The sequence below is a fragment of the Ailuropoda melanoleuca genome, chromosome 2 (assembly GCF_002007445.2).
Source record: "Ailuropoda melanoleuca isolate Jingjing chromosome 2, ASM200744v2, whole genome shotgun sequence".
NCBI lineage: Eukaryota > Metazoa > Chordata > Mammalia > Carnivora > Ursidae > Ailuropoda > Ailuropoda melanoleuca.
The window spans coordinates 23916366-23942860 of record NC_048219.1 but is presented as its reverse complement, the minus strand read 5'-3'; the positions used below and the strand labels follow the sequence as shown (position 1 = coordinate 23942860).

The 26495-nt window shown below is 35.8% G+C and overlaps 1 protein-coding gene across 1 annotated transcript in view; it reads left to right on the top strand.

The window, feature by feature from the left end:
* SPATA6 (spermatogenesis associated 6) overlaps positions 1-26495 on the top strand; it is a 144246-nt gene that overhangs the window by 38396 nt on the left and 79355 nt on the right. The window contains exons 4-7 of the mRNA XM_034655606.1: positions 10698-10739; positions 11780-11904; positions 19221-19301; positions 23701-23994. Coding sequence (XP_034511497.1) covers positions 10698-10739; positions 11780-11904; positions 19221-19301; positions 23701-23994 — 542 coding nt within the window. The remainder of the gene's footprint in view (positions 1-10697; positions 10740-11779; positions 11905-19220; positions 19302-23700; positions 23995-26495) is intronic.

Sequence of the window (26495 nt, the reverse complement as noted above, 5' to 3'; positions counted from 1 at the left end):
CTCTTGGTATATTCTTAGAAGTGAAATTTCTGGGTCATAGAGTAGGTGTATAATTAGCTTTAGTTAATAGTGTTCAACAGTTTCCTAAAAATAACAACTATTCCTAGTTGTTTGGTGTATTGGACATTGTATGTGAAAAATTGTAGAGATAATTGGGGGCATGGCATCATGCTGTCTTTCTCCAGATGGGTTCTGTTTGCTTTTATTTCCCTGTTCTAAGCTGCTAGTAGCACTACCAACCCTTGATCATGTCAGTCTAATGTCACAGAGTAAGGTCATTTGAAGCCAGGTTTCAGTCCTTGTCAAAGCCAGGTTATTTCCAGTTCCTCTTTATTCCTGGGCCCTTTCAGGGGCTAAAGTGTGGAGAGTCTATGAAAATCTCTCCTCATTAGTAGGCTCTATGTTCATATTTTGCTTCTAGGTCTGCAAGACCATCAAAATCTCAGCTAAATTCATCAACTCTTCATGTGTCTTTTCTGGAATTAGCAGATGCCCTTGGAGAGAAAACAACTCCAATGTCTGGTTCATCCTCATGGATTTTTCTTCTCCAGGATTTTGGCTCTGTAATTCTTCACTGTTTTATTTGCTTCTCTATGGCTTCAGGCAGATTTTTAAAAATAGTTTGACCAGATTTTTTAATCTTCTTAGTAGGATGATTGGCCTGCTTTGTATAAATTGCTATTATCAGAGGCAGAAATCTTTATTTCATTAAGCCAGATATTAAATCAAGGCTGACATGTAAAAGACTCTTAATAAAGGGTCATAGCTACCATTTGCCTTCCTGGCTTTTATTCTAGGTGAGTTTGGTGTTGGTGATTGACTCTCATGACCTTCAGATTGTACCAACATAAGTTGCTTCTCAGTGCTACCTTTTCAGTCTTTTTACTTCTTGGGGAATTTCTTGTCTAATTTCTCTTATAGGATATTCTAAGTGTTTAAACTCCAACATTCTTTTTTTTTGTTTTGTTTTTAGCGAGAGAGGGAACACAAGCAGGGGGAGTGGGAGAGGAAGAAGCAGGCTTCCCAGCAGAGCAGGGAGCCCTATGCGGGGTTCGATCCCAGGACTCTGGGATCACGCCCTGAGCCGATGGCAGATGCTTAACGACTGAACCATCCAGGCGTCCCATAAACTCCAACATTCTTAAGATGAACAGATGACTCCACTTCCTACTTTGCCAACCAAAATTGAAGTTTATAGTAGTAATCCACCTTCATTTACTGCACCCTTGTCCTAAAAGTCACCTACATTATTACCCATTTTTATCTTATTTCTCCTGGTATTAGAGTTTCTCTGCTCACGGTTTTTCTGTCTACTTGTCCCCCTTACTTACCTCCTTATGCCATTTCTAGTATCTTGGTCATTAGATATTTTTTTAAAGATTTATTTATTTATTAGAGAGAGAGAGAGCACACACAAGTGGGGCGGCGGGCAGACGGAGAGGGTAAGAGAAACTCAAGCAGACTTCATGCTGAGCAGCCCAGAGCCTGACGCGGGGCTCAGTCTCAACCCTGAGATCACAACCTGAGCCAAAACCAAGAGTTAATGCTTAACTGACTGAGCCCCCAGGCGCCCCTTGGTCATTAGATTTTTTTATTCCTCCTGTATCTTCAACTTCCGTCTTGTGAACCCTCACCCTATATAAACATGCTGTATATTCCCATCTGAAAAAAAATATTCCCTGCCTTCATACTCACCCCCATCTAGCTATGTCCTATTCTTTATTTTACTCCTTATTCAAAATACAACTTCCTCACTTTACATTTATTTTGTAAGTCTCACTTTCTAGGTCCAGTAGGCTGTTAATGAAAACGGTACAGGCTTTGAAGACAAGTAGTTAGAGCCCAGCTCAAATCTCAGCTCAGGAACTTACAATCTTTGGAAACCTTAACCTTTAGGCTCTGTGTCTTATCTGTAAAAGGAACACTGACTTGTTAAGGTTGTCTTGAGGATTTGTGTGAAACTCATAGGAGCTCAGTCCTGGCAAATGAGATGTTCTCTAGATGATAGTAAATACTACTGTTATTTTGCCTACCCTTAACCTTTTTTTAAAGATGTATTTTCTAGTTTGTAATCATGTTTCTCAAGTCGTTGAGGTTGCAGAATAAGTGACCTCAGGAAAATACAGTGTTGGTATGTATAGAAAATTAAGACAGCTTATCCCAGGCTTATTTAATGTGTTTAATTTCTAATAAAATTTCATTTTATTTTCTAGAGGGCAGGACTTTTCTTGGTGGTCAAGTATTAGAATTATTGTAAATGCAATAGATCAAGTTTCTTAAAAGCCTAGCTCTTATTTCAGCAACATGTTTAGCATTAACCCTTTTCTGTTCTTCCCTCTATTAGAAAAGGGATGAGAAATAGCATGGTGTATTCATAGAATGTGTCCTGTGATTCAAGGAATAATAGAAAAGTTGGCTTAAGCAAAAGTTGCTTATTGACTGACCTATGATAAGAACTGGAATTTGTTTTTTTTTAACTTTTTGATTACCTATGCAGACTCCATACTCTGAGAGAATATAAGGGATTCAGAAATAAATCAAATATAGCCCCATTTTAGTAAAAGAAGAATCAGACATGTAAATAAATAATCAGAATCTTCGCATAAGTGTACTGGATTTGAGGAAAACAGAGAACTGTTGTATGAGGCATTCACATGGAAGTTGGTATTGCTCAAAATTATGACAAAGTTCTGTGTTTCAAGGGAACATATTTCATCTTCAGTGAAAAGTGGTAGGGATCCCGAGGTTTAGAAATTGCAGTAAGAAAGAGGATGAACAGTCCACAAAATCAGATGGCACGAGACTAAAAGGAGATGATTAATTTCTTGGTAAGATTCCTCCTCTAAAAACTGGGTTTTTCCCCAGTTTTATTGGGAAATAATTGGCATACATCATTATGTGCATACATGTTAAGGTGTACAACATGATGGTTTGGCTTATGTACAGCAAAATGATTACCATGATAGGTTTATTTTATTTTATTTTACTTTTTTATTTTGGAGAGGGAACGCGCACACCTGAGCACGCACGTGCACGCGAGTGCATAGTTGGGAGGGCCAGAGGGAGAGAGGAGAGAAAATCTTAAGCAGGCTCTGTGCTTAGTGCGGAACTGACAGCGGGGGCTCGATCCCATCACCCAGAGATCATGACCTAAGTGAAACCAAGAGTCGGCTGCTTAACCGACTGCACTACCCAGGCACCCCTACCACGAAAGGTTTAGTTAGCATCCACCATTTCATATAGATAAATACAAAGAAAAGGACAGAAAATTTCTCTTGTGATGAGAACTCTTAGGATTGACTCAACAGCATCCTTGTATTTCGTGTGGCAGTGGCAATGGTAGTCGTCATTTGTTCATCACATCCCCAGTACTTACTTATCTTATCACTTATAAGCTTGTACTTTTTGACCACCTTCTTCCAGTTTCTCCTTCCCCCACTACCTGCTTTTGGTAACCACAAATATGATGTCTTTTTCTATGAGTTTGGTAGTTTATTTTTTTTTAAATTCCATATATAAGTGAGCTCATGTGGTATTTGTCTTTCTCTGTCTGACTTATATCATTTAGCATAATGCCTTCAACATCTGTGTCATTCCAAATGGTAGGATTTCTTCTTTTTTATGGCTGAACAGTATTCCGTTGTATAATTTCTGTAGATTTGATGGAAAAGGCAGTAGAGAACTTTAACAAAACAGTATAATAGGAGTTTTCATAGTGATGCTTTTAGAGCATGCACAACTTTTTTTAATCAAAAATACTCTAAAAAGCTTTTCTATTAAGAGAAAATTTAATAAATATACAAAAGGAGACAAAAGAGAAAAATGAACACCCCTGACCTGTCACTTGATTCAGTAATTATCAACTCATGGCTAATGTTGTTTTATCTCTATCTAAAGAATATTTTGAAGTATATCACTTTTTTAAATCTTTTTAAACGTTTTATTTATTTATTTGAGATAGAGAGTTATCAAGTGAGCGAGAGAGAGCATGAGTGGGGGGAGGGGCAGAGGAAGACGGAGAAGCAGACTCTCCACTGAGCAGGGAGCCTGATGGTGGGGCTCGATCCCAGAACGCTGAGATCATGACCTGAGCTGAAGGCAGATGTTTGACTGACTGAGCCACCCAGGTGCCCCAGAAGCTCTTTTTTAGATCATCACTTTTTTAAGATTATTTTTAAGTAAATCTCAGGCATCATATGATTTTATCTAAGGATACCAATATCTAAAATGTAGGTTTGGGGTAGATAGCCTGTCATTTTTGCTTTTTGTGAGCTTCTTGTCAGGTTTCGGTATCAAGGTTTTGCTGGGCTTGTAAAACAAGTTGAGAAGTGTTCTCTCTTTTATGGTCCTTGAAAGAATGTGTATATAATTGACACTGTTTCCTGCCTTAGAAGTTTGAAAGAATTCACCAGTGAAGTCACTGACTTACTGTTTTGTTTTTGCTGTTGTTGTTGTTGTTAGGTTTTAAACAACAGATCACGTATATCTACACACGCATACATATACACATATATGCGTGTATATATATATACATATATATAACCATTTAGTTTTTTCTATATCTGTAAAAGTTCTAAGTTTTCTTTTGATAGAAATTTGCTCTTTTTTAATACGTCATTATTTTGAAGTAAATGTTAGAATTGGATCAGATATGAATATCCAAAATAAAGAAACATTACATCGCACCAAAAAATATTAATTTTTTATCATCAAATATCCATTCAGTTCACATTTCCCCAATTGTACTATAATTGTTTAATCATTTTTGTTTGAATTATGATTCTGATCAGGTACCTTCAATACATTCAGTAGCATGAATGTATTTATAATGTCATTAGAATTTTTAAATACCTCTGTCTCTTTTCATTCCTGATATTAGTAATTTGTGTCTTTTCTCTTTTCTCTTGACCAGTGTTACCATGTATTCATCAACTGGTGAATTTTTATTATGTTGATGCTTTTCTTTGAAGATTTCTCTCTCTTTTATAGTGCAGCCAAGCTAGCAGTTTGTTTTTTTTACTTTTAATATATTATATCTTTGTTTATGTTTTTGTTTTCTATCTTCATATGTCCTTATATTTTACATGGGTGTTTTACAAGCAGATTTGAAAAGAGTTTTCTTCCTTTAAAAATACAATCTGAAAAAAAATTTTTCTTAAATAAAAATAAATAAAAATTCAGTCTGTCTTTTAATTGGTTGATTTAGACTTTTTCTTACAATGTGTGATACAATTATAGAAACCAGAAACAGGTGAGTAGTTATCAGGGGCTGAGAATGGGTTTGGGGAGGGGAGGTGGGTGTGGCTACAGAAGGTACCATAAGACATCGTGTGATGCTCCCCTTCTGTATCTTGGCTGTGGTGGTGAATACACAAACCTACACATTTGACAGAAGTGTATAGAACTAAATATAGACACACACTCACACAGAAATGAGTACAAATAAAGCTGGAGAAATCTAAATAAAACCAGTGGATTGTATCCGTGTCACAGTGGTTGGGATATATTTTACTATAATAGTCCCCCTTATCTGGGGTTTTGCTTTCCATGGTGTCAGTTACCTACAGTCCAGGAGCAGATGATCCTCCTTCCGACCGATTATTGTCAGAAGGTCAGTAGTAGCCTAACAATCGTTCACCTCACTTCATCTTACCACAGTCATTTTATGATCTCGCATCATCTTACATCATCACAAGAAGGGTGAATACAGTACAGTAAGATATTTTGAGACAGAGAGAAAGACCATATTCTTATAACTTTCATCATAGTATGTTGTTATAATTTTTCTATTTTATTATTACTTATTATTAATCTCTTAGTATACCTAATTTGTAAATTAAACTTCATCATAGCTCTGTATGTATAGGAAAAAACATAATAAATTTAGGGATCAGTGCTCTCCATGATTATAGGCACCCATTGGAGGTCTTGGAACATATCCCCCCTGGATAAAGGGGGACTATGGTATCTTTTTGCATTGGGGGAACATGGGTAAGAAGTATATGCAATTTCTCTGTCTTCTTACTGCATGTGAATCCTCATCTCAAAATAAAAAGTTTACATAAAAAATGTATATATTGATATATTTTGGTTTAAATCTACCATATACTATTTACTTTTTATTTGTTCTGATTGTTGAATATTATTGTTCTTCTTTTTTTCTTCTGTTTTTTGCTCTTTCATTTCTACTCCTTGATTAACTTGGAGGTACATGTTCTTTACTATTTTGTTTTTTTCAGTGGTTACCATAGAGGTTGCAGAACGCATGCATCACTTATCAAACCCTAATATATGTATTTTTATTTTTACCTTTTCTAGGACATGAAGAAGCTTACACTACATTGGTTCATTTATGTCCCTTCTAGATTTTATGTGGGGTTTTTTTTGCCCTGCATTTTAAATTAGTATGCAGTTAAAGTACACAAAATATTATTGTTATTGTTGTATCGGCATTATCTTTTTACTTTATAACCATATTTTACCTTTTTTGTTTTTCTTTATTTCCTTTCATTTTTGAGCTTCTTGCTCAGTTTATTGTTTTTTTTCTGAAGAAAATACTTTCACAGTTCCTTTCTCAGTCATCTTTTGGTGATAGATTATCTTGATTTTTATTTATTTGAAAATGTCTTTATTTTGTCTTACTTTTTGAAGTTCTAGTTTTGCTGACCTTGGGATTATTGCCTCCTAGCCCTTGGAAAATACTATCCCATTGTCTTTTCATTCCCTAAGTTTTTGTTGAGAAATCATCTGTTAATTTTATTGTTATTTTGTTAAAGGTATTCTGTCATTTTCCATGGGCTTCTTTTAATATCTTCTGTCTTTTTTCCTGTGGTTTTACTTTGATGTACCCAACTCTACACGTATGTGTGTATGTATATGTATCTGTGTGTATATTTTAAAATATGTTCTGCTTGGTGTTTGTTTCTTGATATTTTTCTTCAAATAAATTCTCAGGCATTAACCTTTAAAATATTGCTTTTGTTCTTTTCTCTTCTTTCCTTTTGCAAATCCAATTACACATTGTTAGACCCTCTTAGTGTATCCTTTTTTATGTTCTCCATCCTTTTGGCTTTCCGTGCTTTTCTTAAGATATTTACTTTTTTCTTCTAATTCTATAGATCTCTCCAGGGTCATTTATAATCTGCTGATAAATCTACCCGTTATGGGGTTTTTTTGGTTATTGTTATTTTATTTTTCAGTTAAAAAATCTCCCTTTGGTTTTTTATAATAGTTTCTAGTTCTCTACTCACATTCTCAACCTTGCATTTTATTTTATTGAAAGTATTAAGCATATTTTAAGTCCCAGTCTGATAACTAATTTTTCTGGATCTCCTGTTGATCTATTTTTGCTGTCTGTTATTTTTCTTATTTTCAAACCCAATTTTCATTTTCCCTGTACACTTGGTCAGTTTTCATTGATTGTCAAACTTTGAATGTAGAAATTTTTGAAATATTTGAAAACTTAGATGATGATATTTTCTTTTAGAAAAGATTTATGATGATTTGGCAAATTTCTAGGGGAGATTAGCAATTCTGGATCACCTTAATTCAGATAGGATTTGGGATGATTCAAGTTTAGCCGTTAGGTCCTAGTTGGCTGTCTTAGTTCATTTGGGTTGCTATAACAAAATACCATAGACTAGGTGGCTTATAAACTATAAAAGTTTATTTCTTACAGTTCTGGTGGCTGGGAAGTCTCAGATTAAGGTGAGCAGATTTGGTGTTTGGTGATAGTTCCCTTTCTGTTCATAGATAGCCATCTTCTCTCTGTGTCCTCATGTGACAGAACGAGCAAGGAAGTTCTCTGGGGTCTCTTTTGTAATGGTACTAATCTCGTTATGAGGATTTCGCCCTACCTCCCAAAGGCCCCAACTCCAAATACCACATTGGGGGTTAGGATTTCAACATAGAATTTTGGGGGGAATACAAACATTCAGTATATAGTGTTGGCTATCTAATTTTAGTTTACTCTTTACCCTTGTAGTTTATTTTTTCAAGGTCCAATCTTATAGCCTAGTCAATTTATCAGGCCATTGTCTCTTACCAGCGGACCTCCCCTCCTATCTCTTTCCAAGGCTATGATATTCCAGTTTTTGGTCCTTTACTTCATTAATTTATCAAAAGCTATGTTCAGCTTCTCAGCCTCTGAGCTACCTCTACCAGGACTGTCGGATATCCGGAAAGAAAAGTAGCCTCAAATGCCAGGGCTATTTCTCTGTGTGTCTTTCTTATACTGAGTTTCAGACATAATTTTTTCTATCTTGTTAGGTCTCTCATGCTTTCATTGTTTACCTTTTCAAGTTGATTTTTGAAGGAGGGTTATTTTTCAAACACCTAATCTGTCAGATTACCCTGCTGTGCACTATTTAAAGCCCTTGTACATCCTGTTCCTCCTGCTTGAAAAACTCTACCTCCCCAGTGCCTCAGTTTACACCTGTTCATGCTATAGATCAGATCCTAAAGAGCTCTTCTCAGGCTTCTCTGACTCCCTGACTAGATTAGGTCTTGTTGATGTAGTCGTTTATAGCACTACCTGCAGTGCCTTCATTGCCCCTGTGGTTTGTAGATATAATTTATTTGTGTGCTTATTTCCTTTAATGTTTATATTTTCAATGAAATATAAGGTTTTTGAGGAAAAGGACCATATCAGTTTTTTTTTCTTATTAGAAATTATAACCTATAGGAAATATTTAATATTTCTTCATAGATTGGACATACTGGTCTTGGGTTAAATGATTGAGACTTCCCTTGGATGATAATGGCAGACCTTAAAGAAAGAAAGAGATTATGCCTTTTTCATGGGTCCTGGAAGGGAGAAAGACACAGTTCATCTTTTATTCTTATTTTTATAAATGTATTATAAAATACTTCAGATGTATTAAAAATATAAGGAGTTATATAATATACCCCACTGTCCTCACAGCTCTGCTTAAGAAATAAGACATAATTTATATTCATAAAGATATACAGAGAGCCCAGAAATAGACCCCCATAAATATAATCAACTGACTTTGACAAAGGAGCAAAGGCAATACAGTGGAACAAAGATAAAGTTTTTTCAAAAAATGGTGCTAGAACAGTTAGGCATCCAAATGCAAAAAGATGAATCTAGATATAGACCGTACACCCTTCACAAAAATTAACTCAAAATGGATCATAGACCTAACTGTAAATGCAAAACCATAAAACTATTAGAAGGTAACATAGGAAGAAACCTAGATGACCTTGAGTACAACGATGCCTTTTTAGATACAACAGCAAAGACATCATCCATGAAAGAAATAATTGGTAAGCTGGACTTCATTTAAATTAAAAATTTCTACTCTGTGAAAGACAATATCAAGAGAATTAGAAGATAAACCACAGATTTGGAGAAAATATTTATAAAATATTGATAAGGGACATTAATCCAGAATATACAAAGAACTTTTAAACTCAATAATAAAATAACAAACAACATTATTTTTAAAATGAACCAAAGACCTTAACAGATATTTCATTAAAAAAGATATAAAGATGGCTAATAAGCATATGAAAAAATGCTCCACATCATATGTCTCTGGGGAAATTCAAATTAAAACAAGATACCACCACACTCCTAGAATGGCTAAAATCCAAAACACTGACAGCACCAAATGTTGGTGAGGATACTGAGTAACAAGAACTCTGCTTATATCTGGCTCTTGGGAATTCCTAGTGGAACAGCAATTTGGAGACAGTCTGGTGGTTTATTACAAAACTAAACGTACTCTTAACATATAATCCAGCAACTACCCTTTTTGGGGTTTACCCAAAGGAGTTAAAAACTTATGTCCACGGAAAAACCTGCACAAGGTTGTTTAGAGCTGCTTTAGAACTACCAAAATTTGGAAGCAACCAAGTTGCCCATAGTAGGTATATGGATAAATAAAGTGTGGTACATCCAGACCATGAATATTATCAGCACTTACAAGAAATGAGCTATCAAGCCACTAACAACATGAAGGGCACTTAAATGCATGTTACTGAGTAAAAGAAGCCAATGTGAAAAACCTGAATACTGTATGATTCTAATATGACATTCTGGAAAAGACAAAGCTATGGGGACAGTAAAAAGATCAGTGGTTGCTCGTAGGAGCAAACTGAAGTGGAGGAGAAAGATGAACAGGCAGAGCAGAGAGGAAAATCAGGGAAGTGAAAATACTATGAATGATACTATAATGATGGAATATGTCATTATGCATTTAATTGTCCAAACCCAGAGTGTATACATCACCAAGAATGAACCCCAAGGTAAACTATGGACTTTCGGTGATTATGTGACTATGGGGTTCATCCCTGGTAAAAAAAATGTGCCATTCCTGTGAGTGCTATTGATGGTGGGGAGGTTATGCATGTGTGGGGACAGGGATATATGGGAAGTCTCTGTATTTTCCTCTCAATTTTGTTGTAAACCTAAAACTGCTCTAAAAAGATAAAATTCAAAAAAAAATATAAAGTTTAAAAAAAAAACAGAGAGATTGAAGGGGCAATCTCTACTATTGATTAATAAAGCCCTAAGAGACATAGCAACCAAAAAATATACACAGTGTACTAAGATAGAAACATATATGTAGTGTACCCAGCAATTACCAGGATTTTTAGATACTTTTATGATAAAGTAACTAATTTTTGTTTATTGTTAATTTGTTTAAGGAAATTTTTCTTTAAACTTTCAGATGATACAGCATTGTTTGAGTTGATTCAACTAGTTCCACCAGGTACTGTATTATATTTTGATAAGATAATTGATGTGCAAACCCATGTCAAAGAATGCTTTTAAAAAATACATATTTTCCCCTTCTTCCCAAATTAAGAACAATGTTGAGTTTCTAGTATTGGTCCACTATGCACAAAACATCAATAGATGAAAATAATAAATACATAAAGATTCACATAAATAGTATTTGAACATATTGTTCTAAAATTGAATGAATAGTAATACATGAAAGTGGAAAATTATGTTATCATCCTGGCATATTTTGTGACATTCATAAAAATTGACTTTGAGTTTTTGTGATTTTTCTCAAACTATATTTTTTTGTTGATAAAGAAATTATCTTTGTTTTTGTGTGTTGACTGTTACTGGGAATGGGGGTGGAATAAAACCTTAACTGTTTAGTAAACATTACAAATCTCTGGGGCAGGTAAAATTAAAATATGGAGGATACCTTGATTTTTTGTTATTCTGTGATTATAGGAGAAATCTATCTCAATCAAATAGTTATTCTATGTGAAAAGTGGAGAGCTATATGTTACTGAAAATTAGTAACCTAAAAAGACTTTGAATATTACATATATACCTAATTTGGGTAACCACAAATTCTAGAAAATATCTATATTTTTTTCCGACATGTAACCTAATGTCTTATAATGGCAATTAGAAAAAAATGGAAGATAGAAAAAATTTATGAAGATGATAATAACATTTTAGGTTTGTAAGTGTCATACCAACTTGATATGTTTACAAGGACTTTTTTTCTCTAGAAACACATAGGTACTGACAAAATTTACATGAATACCTCCCTTCTATAAAAGGGGGAAGGAAAATTAGTAATATGTACTACATTTCTGAATAAGGAATCCATTTAACATAACTTTCTTTTAATTTTCCTTTCATAGAAAAAAAAAACCCCAAAAAACCCATGACCCTGAAGCAGAAATTTCAGTAAGGCATCAGGCACTGTATGTATTGTGCTTGATTTTGTTTCTAAGTAGACTATTTTGTTATAATTTGAATCATAGGATATCTTTCTTGTAGTGGGTGAAACACTGTCTACATATGATGAAAATACACGAGATTTCATGTTCCCGGGTCCAAACCAAATTTCTGGACACCATGATTCAAACCGCCAGGTTACCATGAGGAGGATTTCTGGCCTTCGAGTAAGTGCTTACTATTTTCTGAATCAATTTGTGATGTGGGATCATTGTCAAAAAGCACCACACAGGCTTTAATACCTGAAATGTGAAGAACTAATTCGAAGTTTAATTTGGTTCAAAACATGATTTTTTTAATGAACTTATGTTATTTTAAACATACTGAAATCTGAACAAAACCCATGCATCTTTCATCCAGAATTAACAAACGTTAATTAGCCTTATATTCTTCAGATTTTTCTCCTCTTCCTTCTGCCTCCCACTTCCCCACCTTCCCTGTCTTTTGTCTTTTCTTTATTGTTCTCTCAAAAGAATGACCAATAAACATTTGAAAAGGTGCTCAATTTCATTAGCATATAGTGAAATCCAAATGAAAAAAAGCTGATGATTTAATTTTTATAGCCATGAAGTTGGTAAAATTTCATAAAATCTGACCCTATTAGACGTATGAAACTTGGAAGCTCTTACATGCTGCTGTGCCATGTAAATTGGAACCACCACCATTTCGAATTATCTAGTAAAGGCAAAGATTCTCATTGCCTGTTGCCTTCTAGGTATGTATCATGAAGATGTATTCTCTCTGGTGTACTAAGAGCCTTCCTAGGGATGTTCATTGATAGCATTGTTCATAATAGTGAAAAATCGAAATAATTTAAATGTTCATTAGTAGGAGTTTGGATAGATTAATTGTTGTGTGTTCATGTCATGTAAATACACATTCATATACCTAGAAGTGAAAGCTGCATTATGACAGCCTACTCTTCCATCCTTTACCGCAACTCCCTTCAACTTTTGTTGAGTGATTTAAAAATATATTTATTCCTGAAAATGTCTTCCACTTAGAGAAACTGAGAGAAGACCCTGCTATTTCAAAGGAAAAAAGCAAAAGATGTCTAGGTTGAAATAATTTGGACAAACTTTTTTTTTACTAACTTTATAAAATGTTAAAGTAGTATGAGTAAGGAAAGTGGGGTGATGTATGAGCCAGTTTGGTGAATTAAATACTTTTCCCTGTGGGTCTAGGTTTTTTATATGCTCTATTCTGAGAAATAGCAACTTCAGCTTGCTAGAAGTGTAAAAGTTGACTGACTAGCAAATCTATGAAAATATACTTCCTTTGGGATATTGTCAGGGTCCATTAGCCATCTTCTATATTATAAAAACCTTAAAGAGTGTTTCAGCAAATGTATGGAGCCTGCAATGAAAAAAAATCTGATTTTAAAATTATGGTGTTTTGAAAGTAATTTAAAATGCTGTATTATACCAAATTGGCAATATAAACATGAAAGTATGGACCATTAATAAGTATCTTCTTCATTTACTTTGGGTTACTTTTACATACATTCAGATGTTGGGTTTCTAAGGCAGAAAATACATATATATTAAAAAAGTAAGACTTCTAGGAGTGGTGGTGTGAAGAGGTTGGCAATTCCTCTCCATAAAAAACAGGTAAAACTGACAAAATTGTCACAAAAAACAATTTCAGGATGCTGGGAACTGACTGACAATCAAGACAATTAAGATAGATTAAGCTCCGGGTGTTATAAGGAAGTGTTGAATAGCTCTATTATATGCCTGAAACTGATATAACACTGTATGTTCACTAACTGGAATTAAAAAAAAAAAAAGAGTACATGTTTATGCCTAAATGATGGCTAAAGCTTTAGATAAAAATGGCAGCAGCATGTGGCCTTCTTGCCTGGGACAGCTTCCATACCCTGTGGGCCAGTGAGAACCATAGCTTCACCAGTTCTGGGGCTGGGCAGAAGAATTAGAAACTCTGCTACCAGAGGGGTCAGAATCAATTTTGGAGAGTGGGACTGTGACACTGTGATTTAAATTAAGAAATATATATTGGTCTTTATCCTTTTAATGGCACAGAGCTCCTAAAATCTTTGGAATTTTCTAAGTGATGGGGAGCAATAAAGGTGTCTTTTGTTATGTTAATGAGGCGACTTTTGGAAAGCCCCTAAATAACCCTGAATGGGTTATCTGGTTGCCAGGGGGAACAACCCTGCTAGTAGAGGGTTAGAACTTTTAACCCCTTGACCTCTGGGGAGGATAGATGAGGCTGGAGATTGCATTAAAATACCAATGGCCAGTGATTTAATCAATCGTGTAATGAAACCTCCAATAAAAACCCAAAGGGCCTGGGTTTAGAGAGCTCTTAGGTTGGTGGACTCATGAAGGCAGCTCCTGGGAGAGTGGTGTCCCTGGGGAGAGCATTGCTCTATGTCCTTTCCCACATACTTTGCTCCATGAATCTCTTCCATCTGAATGTTCATCTGTATTCTTCATCATATTCTTTTATAATAAATTGGTAAACAGTAAACTATTGTACTGAGTTGTGTGAGCCTCTCTAGCCAATTAATTGAACCAGGGGAGGAGGTCATAGGGACCTCCAAATTATACCCACTTGGTCAGAATCACAGGTAACAACCCAGACTTGTGATTGCATCTGAAGTGGGCTGGGCAGTCTTGTAGGACTGATCCCTTAACCTGTGGGATCTGATGCTGTTGCCAGGTAGATAATGTCAGAACTGGGTTAAATTATAGGAGCTCTGCCTGGTGTTTGGTGGTGTTGGAAAACCCACACAATGGAATTGGTGTCAGAATCATAAGGACAGGTAGCATATCTTCACCAACTAAATGTGGTGGATTCAGATGCAAGTAGATGAAGAAACCCCACAGCTTTGATAGGCCAACGGCAGTTCCAATTAGAGTGAGCTGCCCATCTGCCAGAAAGTTCACAGAAGTAAGGGAGCAATACAAGGGCTGAGTTAAACTCTCCAACCATTCCTGGCTGACTCTGAAACAACACACATGCAATGAGAGACTGTGAGAATGCACAAAAAGTGAAACTGAGTAGAAACTGCAGACTGGACTATCTTTGAATGCATTCCCCAAGCACATACAGATAATCAACAAAGAGTGGAACCCTTAGAGGTTCATTGGATGACCACCAAGCTATGTATACACAGGTGAGACTCCTAGAAAGCATGGAAGAATCAAAAGATATGGCACATATAAACTGAACAGCAAAATGGCAGATATAAATCCAGTCATATCAATTATTGGATTTCAATGTGAATGGATAAAACACTCCCATCAGTAGGTTGATGTCCTGGCAGACGACTGTGCACCCTTCCACAGAATTCTTGTGACATCTGTTTGAGTCTTAGGCTGTTCTCCTGAACCTGTTGCTGTGGCAAGGATTCTGTCACATCTGGGATTAAATCCTGGCGCTCTCACAGACTACCTGACTGAACTTGAGCAAAGCACTATCATATGAAGCTATCTAGGACTGCCGGCTGGACTAATGAAACCTTGTAAATGGTTACAGCAGTACCTGGCACGGAGAGCACTCAGTAGTTGTGAGTGATACGATGATGGCTGTAGAGATGATGACAGTGCTGATGATAATATCCCCTTTAGAGTGTGAACTCCATAGAAACAATCTGTGGATTTCTCATCTTCGAATTGAACTCTTAGCACAGTACTTTGCATGGAGAAGGTTCTTAAATGCCACTTGATTGAATTGAATGAATGAATTACATCTTATAGACTTCATAGAGGAACTGACATTTGAGATGGAGTGATGATTAATTTTATGCGTCAACTTGGTTAGGTTATAGTGCCCAGTTATTTGGCCAAACGCTGGTCTAGATGTCACTGTGAAGTATTTTGTAGATGTAATTAATATTTACAAATAGTTGACTTTAAGTATAGGAGATTACCATTGACAATGTGGTGGATCTCATCCAATTAGTTGAAGGCCTGAAGAGCAAAAACTGAGGTTTCCCAAACAGTAAGGAATTCTGCCTCAAAACTGTTATGTAGAAATACTTCCTGAGTTTCCAGTGTGCTAGCTTGCTTACAAATTTCACACTCAAGACTGCAATATCAGCTTTTGTTTGAGTTGCCAGCTTCTGGATTGCCCTATGGATTTTGGGCTTGCCACTCTCACAATTGCATGAACCAATTCCTTAAAATACATCTCTCTCTCTTTATATATATATATTGGTTATATATATGTTCTGTTTTCCTGGAGAACCCCAACTGATACATATTGGTTTTGAAATCTCAGTGAAAGTAACACCTAAAACACTGAGTATTTACTATGTGACTAGTGATATATGGGGAAGGATAAAGTGAAAAGTTGCAGTCCAGGCTACAGATGATCTGATACTTCTCTCTTCCAAAGGCAGAGCTAATTCTCCGGACTATACTTAGTGACTCTAACAGATGAAACGTTGTGAAGTGACAGGATCAGACTGGAGACCAGGTCATTAAAAGCACTGTGGCTCCCTCCTTGTTCTCACTCTTGTACGTCACTTTGGGCTAAGCCAACTGCCATGTGTGAAGACATTCAAGCACCTCTATAGGGAGGGCAGAAGCTGGAAAGTCTTTGCTAGAATGTTTGTGAACGCTTGAAAGGTCTTGAAGAAACTCAGATGTGTGTTTGCAGGAAAATAAGGTAAATGTTATTGGAAATTAGGGATAAACGGGTTCCTTGTTATGTAATGGCAGGAAGTTTCGCCACACAGTCACCTGCAGTAGTAATATGAAAGGAGAGGAATAGCTAATGAAATGAATGGTGTGTCTAAGACTGTCGGATAGAGAATTAGAGGGTCTGCTTGATTTTCTCTTGCTGCCTTATGGCAAAATATGAGAGGAGAGAGGTAAGCAAAAGAAAAGGCTGTTTAGCAAAAAGGATTTGGAACTTACTGTTTCTGAAGATTCCCAGCCTTTCCTAATGACAAATAATGCTAAAATTAAGGAAGGATTTCTGAGCAAAAGTCATTCCAGGCACTTTTGGGAAATTGTGGTCCGATAGTGAAACCAAAGGTATAACTATAAAATCCTTCATTAAAATCTCAGAAAGATCCAAGATGTTGTCTTAGAAAATAATTTAGTCAAACATCAGTTTTTCGAAGATGCTTAAGGGCAGTCTCAGCAGAAGGTGCGTGTAGAGAGGATGTAGCTATGTCTAATGGAGTGAACTTAGTAAGATTCACGTAAGAACCGATATGTTTTTTAAGAGCATTATATTAGTAGAAACACCAGCTTGGTCTGAAATGCACAGAGACCTCACAAAATGAAAAGGCCTTTGGACCCCCAAAATTCTGTTGACAGGACTCATGTTCAGAACACTGTGCAGCCCCCAACATGGTCTACTTCTCCTTGGAAAGGAATGATAATTCAAAGGTTGGAAACAAGAGCCCAGAGGAGCCCTCATATTATTTGCATTGCCCCAAATGTATTTCATTGCTTAAAATGTGCTAGAGAGCTTTCATTTTTTTTTTAAAGATTTTATTTCTTTATTTGACAGAGATAGAGACAGCCAGTGAGAGAGGGAACACAAGCAGGGGGAGTGGGAGAGGAAGAAGCAGGCTCATAGCGGAGGAGCCTGATGTGGGGCTCGATCCCACAACGCCGGGATCACGCCCTGAGCCGAAGGCAGACGCTTGACCGCTGTGCCACTCAGGCGCCCCAGGACTAAACTTCTAATCAAGGAACTTCTAACATTTTCCTGGCTGGATTTTTAGAATTTCTCTGGGCCAGTGATCCCTATTTGACTCTTGTTTTCTCCCTTTCTGAACAAGAATATCTAGAGTGATTACCCTGCAGCTGCTGCCTGTGTGTGCTTGGGTACGTGTGGGGCGGGTAACTTGTGTCATTGGTTCGTAAGTCGTCTACTGTGAGGAACTGTATTCTAGGAACCGTCCTTAAAGAACCGTATCTGAGGAGGTTGAATAAGGATTTGACTTCGATGCCAGCATCCTGGATTTCAGGCTGAAGTTGTAAAAGGATGAGACTTTTCTTCTTTTCTTTTTTTCTTTTCGTTGTAGAACATGAGTTCGGTTTACACATGAAAGGAATGTAAGTAGCTTGTGGTCACAGGGCGGACTGTGGTGGTTTTAAAATAAGTCCACAAAGTTTTGGTATTCCTCTGCTGAAAACAAAGTCTAACTCCTTTGTCCTTGAGTGTGGGCAATACTTCGGGACTCTAATAAATAGGGTGTGATGGATGTGACAGTGTTAGATTTAGGAGACTAGGTTATAAAAGTGATTATGGCTTCCTCCTTGCTTTGCTTTGGGAGAACTAGCTGTCGTGGCGTGAGGACACTCAAGCAGTCTTATGGGGAGGTTTATGGGATGAGGACCTGAGTCCTCTTGCTAAAAGCTAGAAAAGACCCGAGGCCTCCAGCCAACAATGGGAACAAGCCTTCTTAGGAGGCAGATCTTCCTGCCCCAGGCAAACCTGCAGATGACAGCAGCCCAGACAACATCTTGACTGCAACCTCCTGAGAGACTTCAAGCCAGAACCACCCAGTTCAGCCTCTGCCAGATTCCTGACCCACAGAAACTATGTGAGATACTAAGTGTTTAGTCTTATTTTCAATTGCTAAGTCATATCCTGTGAGGCAATAGATAACTAACAATTAGGCATAATGGACTTCATTTATAAAAGTTATATTTGCAGAAAAACAATCATTTAGTTAATTCTTAGACACCTCATATTTACCTTTCCTGTAATATGACGTTTGAAACTCTCAAGTTAGTATGTCAAAGGCTGGGTTTGCAAAGGACAGATATCTGACTTCTGCTATAAGAGTGAAGTCGCACTAGGCATACACAATGTCTTTTAATGCTTTGGTGAATGTACAGTTTGTGTGCTTCCAAATACCTTGGCAGGTGCTTCGTGACTGTTCCTATGAATTTGACCATTGTCTCCACTTATTTTAAAACTGTTCAAGCTGATGTTTGAAATGTTGTGAGAAATAGAAGCCAGGTTCCTTCATAGATCTGAGTGTAACCTATACATTATGGGAAAAAGTGTTGGAGGAATTGGTAGAGACTTCTCTGTCTTCTGTTTTCAAGAACTGCATACCTAGAAGCTGTGATTTTTTTAACATGACGAGACTATCCAGAGCGTTTATGTAGTTAAGTATGTCTTAATTTGTAAAAGTAAAAAGAGCTTAAATCCATTAAGTATTTTTATATATTTAGGACTTTAATATTATAGCATTGCTTAAAAATCTTAGAATCATTTAACAGGGGAATACTTGAAAATGAAAAACAGATTAATTTTTACATAAAGGTAATACAATCACTTGTAAGGGAATCATCAGCAATGAAACTGTTTCTTCTAACATTTAGCATCACTGTGTTGTCTTTATCTTTAATAAGAAGGTCAAACTGACAAATGAAGCAGCTAAATCTTGACAAGTGTTTGTTACTTCAGGTCATACTTTTATCACTAATAATTATATTTTTAAAAAAATTGAAATATCTAATAATACCTTTTTCCCCTTCAGGGAATTGCTCCAAAGCTGGAATTTTCTACAACCTCAGTGATTACTGAATGTCTGATAAGTTCAAGGAAGTGCCGCACTCAGGTTGAAATCATTTATTTAAAGTATTTAATGGTTTAACTTATTTGTTCGTATTTATCGGCATTGGGCAAGAATTATTCTTTTATTTTGGCTGCAACTCTTTTCACTTTTTTGGGTCAATCTTGAAGCAAAACAAGTATCAGAGGTATTTTCGAGTTTGTTTGCATCTTAAACGTGAGAGTGAAGAGTTTGGTACACATGATAGATGGTGCCATGATGTTATTGTTATTATTTTGTAACTCCATGGGCTTTTTTTTTTTAATGCAAAGAAATCAGCCTGCCAGAAAGATGTTGAGATCAAGAAGTCCCACAGAGAACTAGATCTGAAGCTTCCATAAATCTTATAGAAGTTATAGGTGACTGCAGAAAGTTCAAGGGATACCTCTTAGCAAATGTGACCAGAGGTTCTCATGCAGGGATATTGGTGTTTCTTGAGTGTCTCTAATTCCTTATATGACTCTTGCTCAGTTTGGTGGCCATACTGATGCTATCAGACCAAGGGAAGCTTGGACGCTCCAACCTAAGTAGCTTCTATATTTGTAAAAACTGCCTTTAGTAAACTGAGATATCTGGGCCTAATATTTCATTCTTGTCTAACTTTTTACTCAGTCACCAGGATCATCTTACTGCCTTGTCCACAGGTTATCTAATAATGTCTAGGCATCACTCATATGCAGTCGCATTATGATTAGGTAACAATGACCAGCCTGTGATGAAGAGCCAGTAACATATAAAGCCCAGAGGACCCAGGCAAGGCAGGACTGGACCTATGATGGAAAGAGTGGAGTATTAACTTACTGCATTCTCAGTTTCAGAGTAAATTTGCTGAGGATGGTTAACTGTGACATAAGCTAAGAAAGGTAAAGCGTGGTTATATAAATCTATCAAGGGGATCATTCGTATTTGTTTAGCAAGATACATAGTGTGCCAGTTTGGGTATAGTTAATTATCTTTGAAATGCAGGCTGAAATGCAGCTATTAGAGATCTAACGAACTATGCTTGCCAAATGCAAAATGTTACTGACTTGTTTTGAGTTATGCACTGTGTATATTTGTAAATTGTTAACAGTATTTTACCTGGACTCAGACAAAATTTTTCTCTCCTCATTGGGATCTGCCCTTCTGGTGGGTGGCTAGAAAAGCCTTTTTTTATATGAACTATGGCATATGCACAGAAAAGTACATTCTAAGTGTACAGCTTGGTGGAAAGTCTTTGTAAATGTAAAATTGTTCCCTCATCAGTAGTCTCATTGGGCTTAGGAACTAGCGTTTTCCTCCATAAACTTCTGGGGAGACTCATTTCTTTTTTTAACTTGCTATTTCAGTGTTTGTCATTTGTTCTTTATTGAACAGATGTAAGAAAATAGGATAGGTTTTGGCGTCAGGCAGCGTTTAAGAAAATATGCCTCAGAATCAGATCTGGGTTCAAGTTACTCACAAGGCTGCTTTAAAGATTAAATTAGAGAATAGGCAATGTGTCTGGCACATAACATACAATTAGTGAATTTGATGGCTGTTACTAAGGTTTTTTATTTTTTTATTTTTAAAGATAATTAGGAGAGAAGACAATAGTTAAAATACAAGCCAGAAAACATTATCTGGTAGACATAACAGAGTATACACTTACACATTAAAATTTTAAATGTTAACAGCCAGAATTTTAATCTTATTTGACCTTATTTAAAAATGTGATAAATCTGCTTTTTAAAGAGTGAATATTAGTTACAATTACAATTTTAATGGCTACAAAACCGCATTTTCAGGTTCAAACATAAGAATAAGACAAGCCATTTTGGTTTTTAAAAGAAGAATGAGTAAAAGAAACTATAAAATTAAGTTTACAAATACTTATAATGATCTTTATTCCTTTTGGCATATTATTTCCAAATTGATGTTTTGTCACCAGTTTTAATGGATTGAAAAAATTAAGTATATTGTGATTTCCTGAAATAAAACTAGTTTTCTACTTATTCTTTTTACCTATTAAAGGTAGACTTGATTATTAATTAGTTACATATCAATAGCAGTTTTATTAATTTGTGCGCTAGATCAGGTAGTTTTGCTGTGTAAGAAGCGACACTAACTTAGTGGCTTAGAACAACGTTTTTCGCAGTTCTGTGGATTGGTTGGGTGAACTGGCGAGGCTAGAGCTGAATGAACTAGGATGACTTCATTCATTTCTGGTAGTTGGCTGAATTTTTGGTCTGGGAGGGACTTTATATTTCTGAGAATTTGCTTGATTTTAGCTGGGGTGGTGGCCACAAAACTTTCATCATCTAGTAGGCTAATTTGGGCTCACTCACATGGAGGCAGGAAGGTTTTCAAATAGGAGTAAAAGACAATAGCACTTTTGAAGTCTCTTTGTGTCCCAAGCTATTATCCTGTTGGCCAGAGAGAGCCATCATGTTAACAGCATATAACAGCCACTATTTTAAGTTTTCCTGGGCGGTAATGGGGTACATTAAGGATTGGGTAGAGTTAGACAGTGTGTATCTGTTCTACATCTGCCACAGCTTATAACTTCCTCTAGTAGTAGTCAACATTTGAAAAACTGTAATGAAGAAAGAAGATGGGGTTAGTTGTTTTAGGTTTGGTATAATCAGCGTTAGGTAAGGAGGAACTTTACAGCATAGCTGAAATGGATGATGTTGGGTTCTTCTGGGTCTGGAAGTAAGAGATATTAAAAATGTATGAAGGTCTGGGGAAAAAGAGGTCCAGGGACTGAGGAGATGAGGAGGGCAGGTAGCAGATTCAGTGACAACAAAAGAAGTAAAATGAGGAAAAGTAGTTTTGGTCATCAAGGGATTTTCAGAGTTTGAGATGCAATGGATCTGCATAATGCTGAAATCTAAGATGATGTGGAAAAAGGTAATTAAAGCCGAGAAATAGAAGTCTGAGTCCAACGTCTTGGAAAGAGTCACTGCTTGAACATTTATTATACCTCAAAGGTCCTTACATGTGCTCGCGCTCCTGCCTCTGTGCATCAGTGTGATGTCATAGAGAGAGATGAAGTGTGATGAGGTAGAGAAATTCTGAATTATTGGTTGAAGTCATTGAGCAAGGTGGGAGGAGGACTGAGAGCCTATCAGCAGCTGTAGAGGAGAGATGAGGAAATAATCTGACGCTGCAGGTTTGTATGAAACTCATGGACTTATTTTCCAATTAGGAAAATACATATTTTTCCTGTTTATCTACTTTTTAAAAATATTTAACTCTTTTCCCTTCTATATCACATTTATGTTTTAATATTTATTTAGAATAGATACCCTTAGCAAGTAGTGAAGGAGGGATTGAGAAAGTAGAGAAGGAGGTAGGGTTGATAGGTTTTTAAAATGATTAAAGTTAGGAAGACAAATTCTCTCAACTGTCCATTTTCTCTAATATTAGAAATCTTATAATTCTAGATAATGAGTCAAGAGGTCTTATATTATTTACTTGTAATCCAAATTTTAAGGCGCTCATAAGGCAGAGACTAAATAAAATGTTATCCTAATAATGCAAAAAAATTTAGAAATGTAACATTTGTTTTTTAAAATTTTAGACTGCTAACCAGTTTTACTAGTAGAGTACTAGTCATTAAAGTTTATATGTGTCTTTTATATCTTTTTAGTTTTATAAAAATATGGAACCAGAATTAAGATGATATGATTCTTGAATTGTAAAGTTTTAGTTTGGAAGAGATCTTAGAATCCTAATCACCTCGTATAATCCAAAGAATACATTTCATGAAAATATTTATAGTTATTTTTCAGATGTTCACATTGTACATATGTATTTAATCATAGTATAATAGTTTTCTCCATAAAGATTTCATAAGCAACTAATTCGCCATGTGTATTTGTAACATTATTAAGAGAGCCCTCTTGCGGCGCCGGGTAGCTCAGTCGGGTTAAGCCTCCGACTCTTCATTTCACCCGGGGTTATGATCTCAGGGGCTTGAGATTGAACTCACAGTGGAGTCTGCTTAAGATTCCATCCCTCCTCGCTCTTCCCTCCCCCCCATTCACACACACACTCTCTCTCTAAAACAAACCAAAAGCCCTCTTAAATTATATAGCCAATTACTTGGATACTTAATTACAAATGATAAACCAATGTTGACATTAATTTTTTAGTACACTGAAAACTAATTTTTGTGACTTTGTTTCCTAGATTTTTCAAATGATTAAATACTGGGCCTTTATTTTCATAAGTACTTGTTTGACTTAAGAATACCGTATACTTTATTACCTACTAGACAAAGAGTTATCTAGCACAGATAGGAAAGACTAGCTGGCTTTGATAGATTATATGTGCCTTATATTAATTTTTAAAGCTTTCTTCTACCTGTAATTTATAGATAAATATACATAATCTCTACATGTATCTTCTGCTCAAGTTAATTTTTATTTTTTATGTGTAGGATAAATTTATTTACCACACGGCTCCAGTTGAAAAATCACACGGCAGACTGCAAAGCAGAACATCAAGGTCACAAAAGAAGAAATCCAAGTCACCTGAGAGAAATAAATATTGCATAAATGCAAAAAACTACGAACAGCCTACAATTTCTTCAAAATCACACTCTCCATCTCCCTACACAAAAAGACGCATGTGTGAGCTCTCGGAAGACACCAGGCGGCGGCTGGCCCATTTAAATCTGGGACCCTATGAATTCAAAAAAGAAACAGATAAACCTCCATTTGTGATTAGACATGTATGTGTTCTCTTAAACATTTCCATCTGAAACTGATCTAAGCTGTTCTTTCACTAAAATAGTATTCTGAAACTTCTTTCACTTTCTGGCTTCTATTAATAATTTTCTTTCCTGAGCTGTTAGTCTAGCAATCTAAAATGGAAAATTAACTTAGAGTAAAAGAACATTCTTTTGTCAGTCTTTAAACCTGACAGAGATCAAGTTCCATTATGAATACCATGTTAAATCCTTTAAGAATCTATTTCCTTTCTTCCTATACACTGGACAGTGTAATAACTACAAATTGAACTTAGATGTAATTGACAGTAGTACTAAAATGGCAAAGTAGGGTTTTAAAAGAGGACCAACTTTTCTTTATGAAAAGGAAGACTCCCCTTTTCTAGCCTTTTTAAAAATTATAATGGCAAGTTAAGTTTCTTTTGACATTATGCCTCCTGGGTAAACCTTATATAATGGATCTTTGAAGCAAATAATTATTTGATGAAGATGGGAAGGCCTTTGAAAGTGAAGAGTGTTAACTTAGGGTAGCATACTTCTAATCTTCCCAAACAGAAGACTGCTTTTGATATGGTTTAAGCTTAGAGCTTGTGTTCATGTGATAGTCAGGTAGACTTTGGCTAATTTTAAGGGTCTGTAATATCTCAAAATGTTTAATAAAGGACATTCTTAGAATTCTCATAGTTTTCTTGAATTTTTGTGAAGAATTTTTATCCTAAAAGCATTTCTTTAACAAAAGCTTGCAATTTAATAATAATTACTAATAAATACATATAATAATAATAATGTTAAGATTTAAGAGCCTACAGAAGCAAAGCAACTTTTGGGGTTATCTATAAAGTTACTTCTGACTTTAATGTCTAATTCATTTTTCCAAAATTCTAATATGTAAATATAAATGTAAACATGTAAAGATGCTCCTTGGATAGTCTAATGGGTTTCTGAAAATACACCATCTGAAAGTTCAGATTTTTTGTGTGTGATATATTTTTTCTTAATTTTAGATGTAATTACATTAAGCAACATTTCATTCCATTTTTATATTTTGACTACAAATCCTTTATTCTTTTAACCTTAAGTAACAGATTTTTTATTGTAAAAAGAAAACTTGTAATGTGTACTTTTAAATGGTGATATTTTATTGAGATTATTGTGATTACGTTTGTCTTTTTTCCTATAGAACTTGTTTATAGTTCTGGGCAGAGTTTTTATTGTTTGGCATATTCAGATAAGTATTTACTTGCTTGTTTGATGGCAGTTTCAGAAAACCTTTCATTTTATGACTGCTCACAGTTGTAAATTAAGTTGAAAAGAAAGTATATATTAAATTCTAATCTGAAGGAATAGTAGCATTTTAATTAAAATGCCTGTGTGCAAAATAACCAGTAATAGTGGGAGTTAGCCACAAAAAAAAAAAAAAAATTGTGGAGGGAAAGAATTGCTCTTCAAGCACATTAAGCTACTGTTTTTCACTCCAGTGTTCAAAGTGGAATAATTCTAATACTGCTGGGTGTAGGCCTTAATGTTTCCATTGAAGAGATTTCCTCTACAGCTTTCCAATGAACAGGGAAAAAAATGCATACTTCTAAGCCCACAGTTAGAAAATTGCTTACATTGGGGTGCCTGGGTGGCTCAGTCTGACTCTTGATTTCAGCTCAAGTGGTGATCTCGGGATCACGAGATTGAACCCTGCATCAAGCTCTGGGCTTAGCGGGGAGTCTGCTTGAGATTCGCTCCTTCTCCCTCTGCCCCTCCCCTCCCCGCTCACTCTCTCACTCCTATAAATAAATAAATCTTAAAAAATAATTGCTTATATAATTATATAGGAAATGGGATTTTTCCAATTGTATTTGCATAGAGATGTCTTTTCTTCCCCTGTAGCCATTCATGATTTCAAAAACACTTAATAAATTGATAAAATTTTAATTTCATGGGCTTCTGGGTGGCTCAGTCGATTGAGTATCCGACTCAATTTCGGCTCAGGTTATGAGCTCAGGGTCGTGAGATGGAGCCCCACATCAGGCTCCGTGCTGGGCATGGAGTCTGCTTAAGATTATCTCTCTCTCCCTCTCCCATCCCTTCCTCTCCCTCCCTCCCTCATCTCTCAAAAAAAAAAAATTTCATACATGCATATGCAAAAAGTTAGTACTTTTAGGAAAGACATTCTAGTTCTACATACATTGTGTGAGCAACAGCCTCACTTAGTAAGGAACAGTTTCAAGAAACAGCTAGCATGCTCCCCAACAAACTGGCACAACCATCACAGAAATTTAAACAGAATTATTTTCTTTTTCCTTGATACAGAATAGGATCTTCTTTTCTATTGCAGTTAAATACTCCTAACATAAAATGTAACACTTCAATCATTTTAAAGTGTATAATTTCAGTGGCAATAAGTACATGTTGTGCAACTGTCACCACGATATGGTTCCAGAACTTTTTCAATCATCCTAAACAGAAACCCTGTACTCATTAAGCATTCACTCACCATTTCTCCCTTTCTT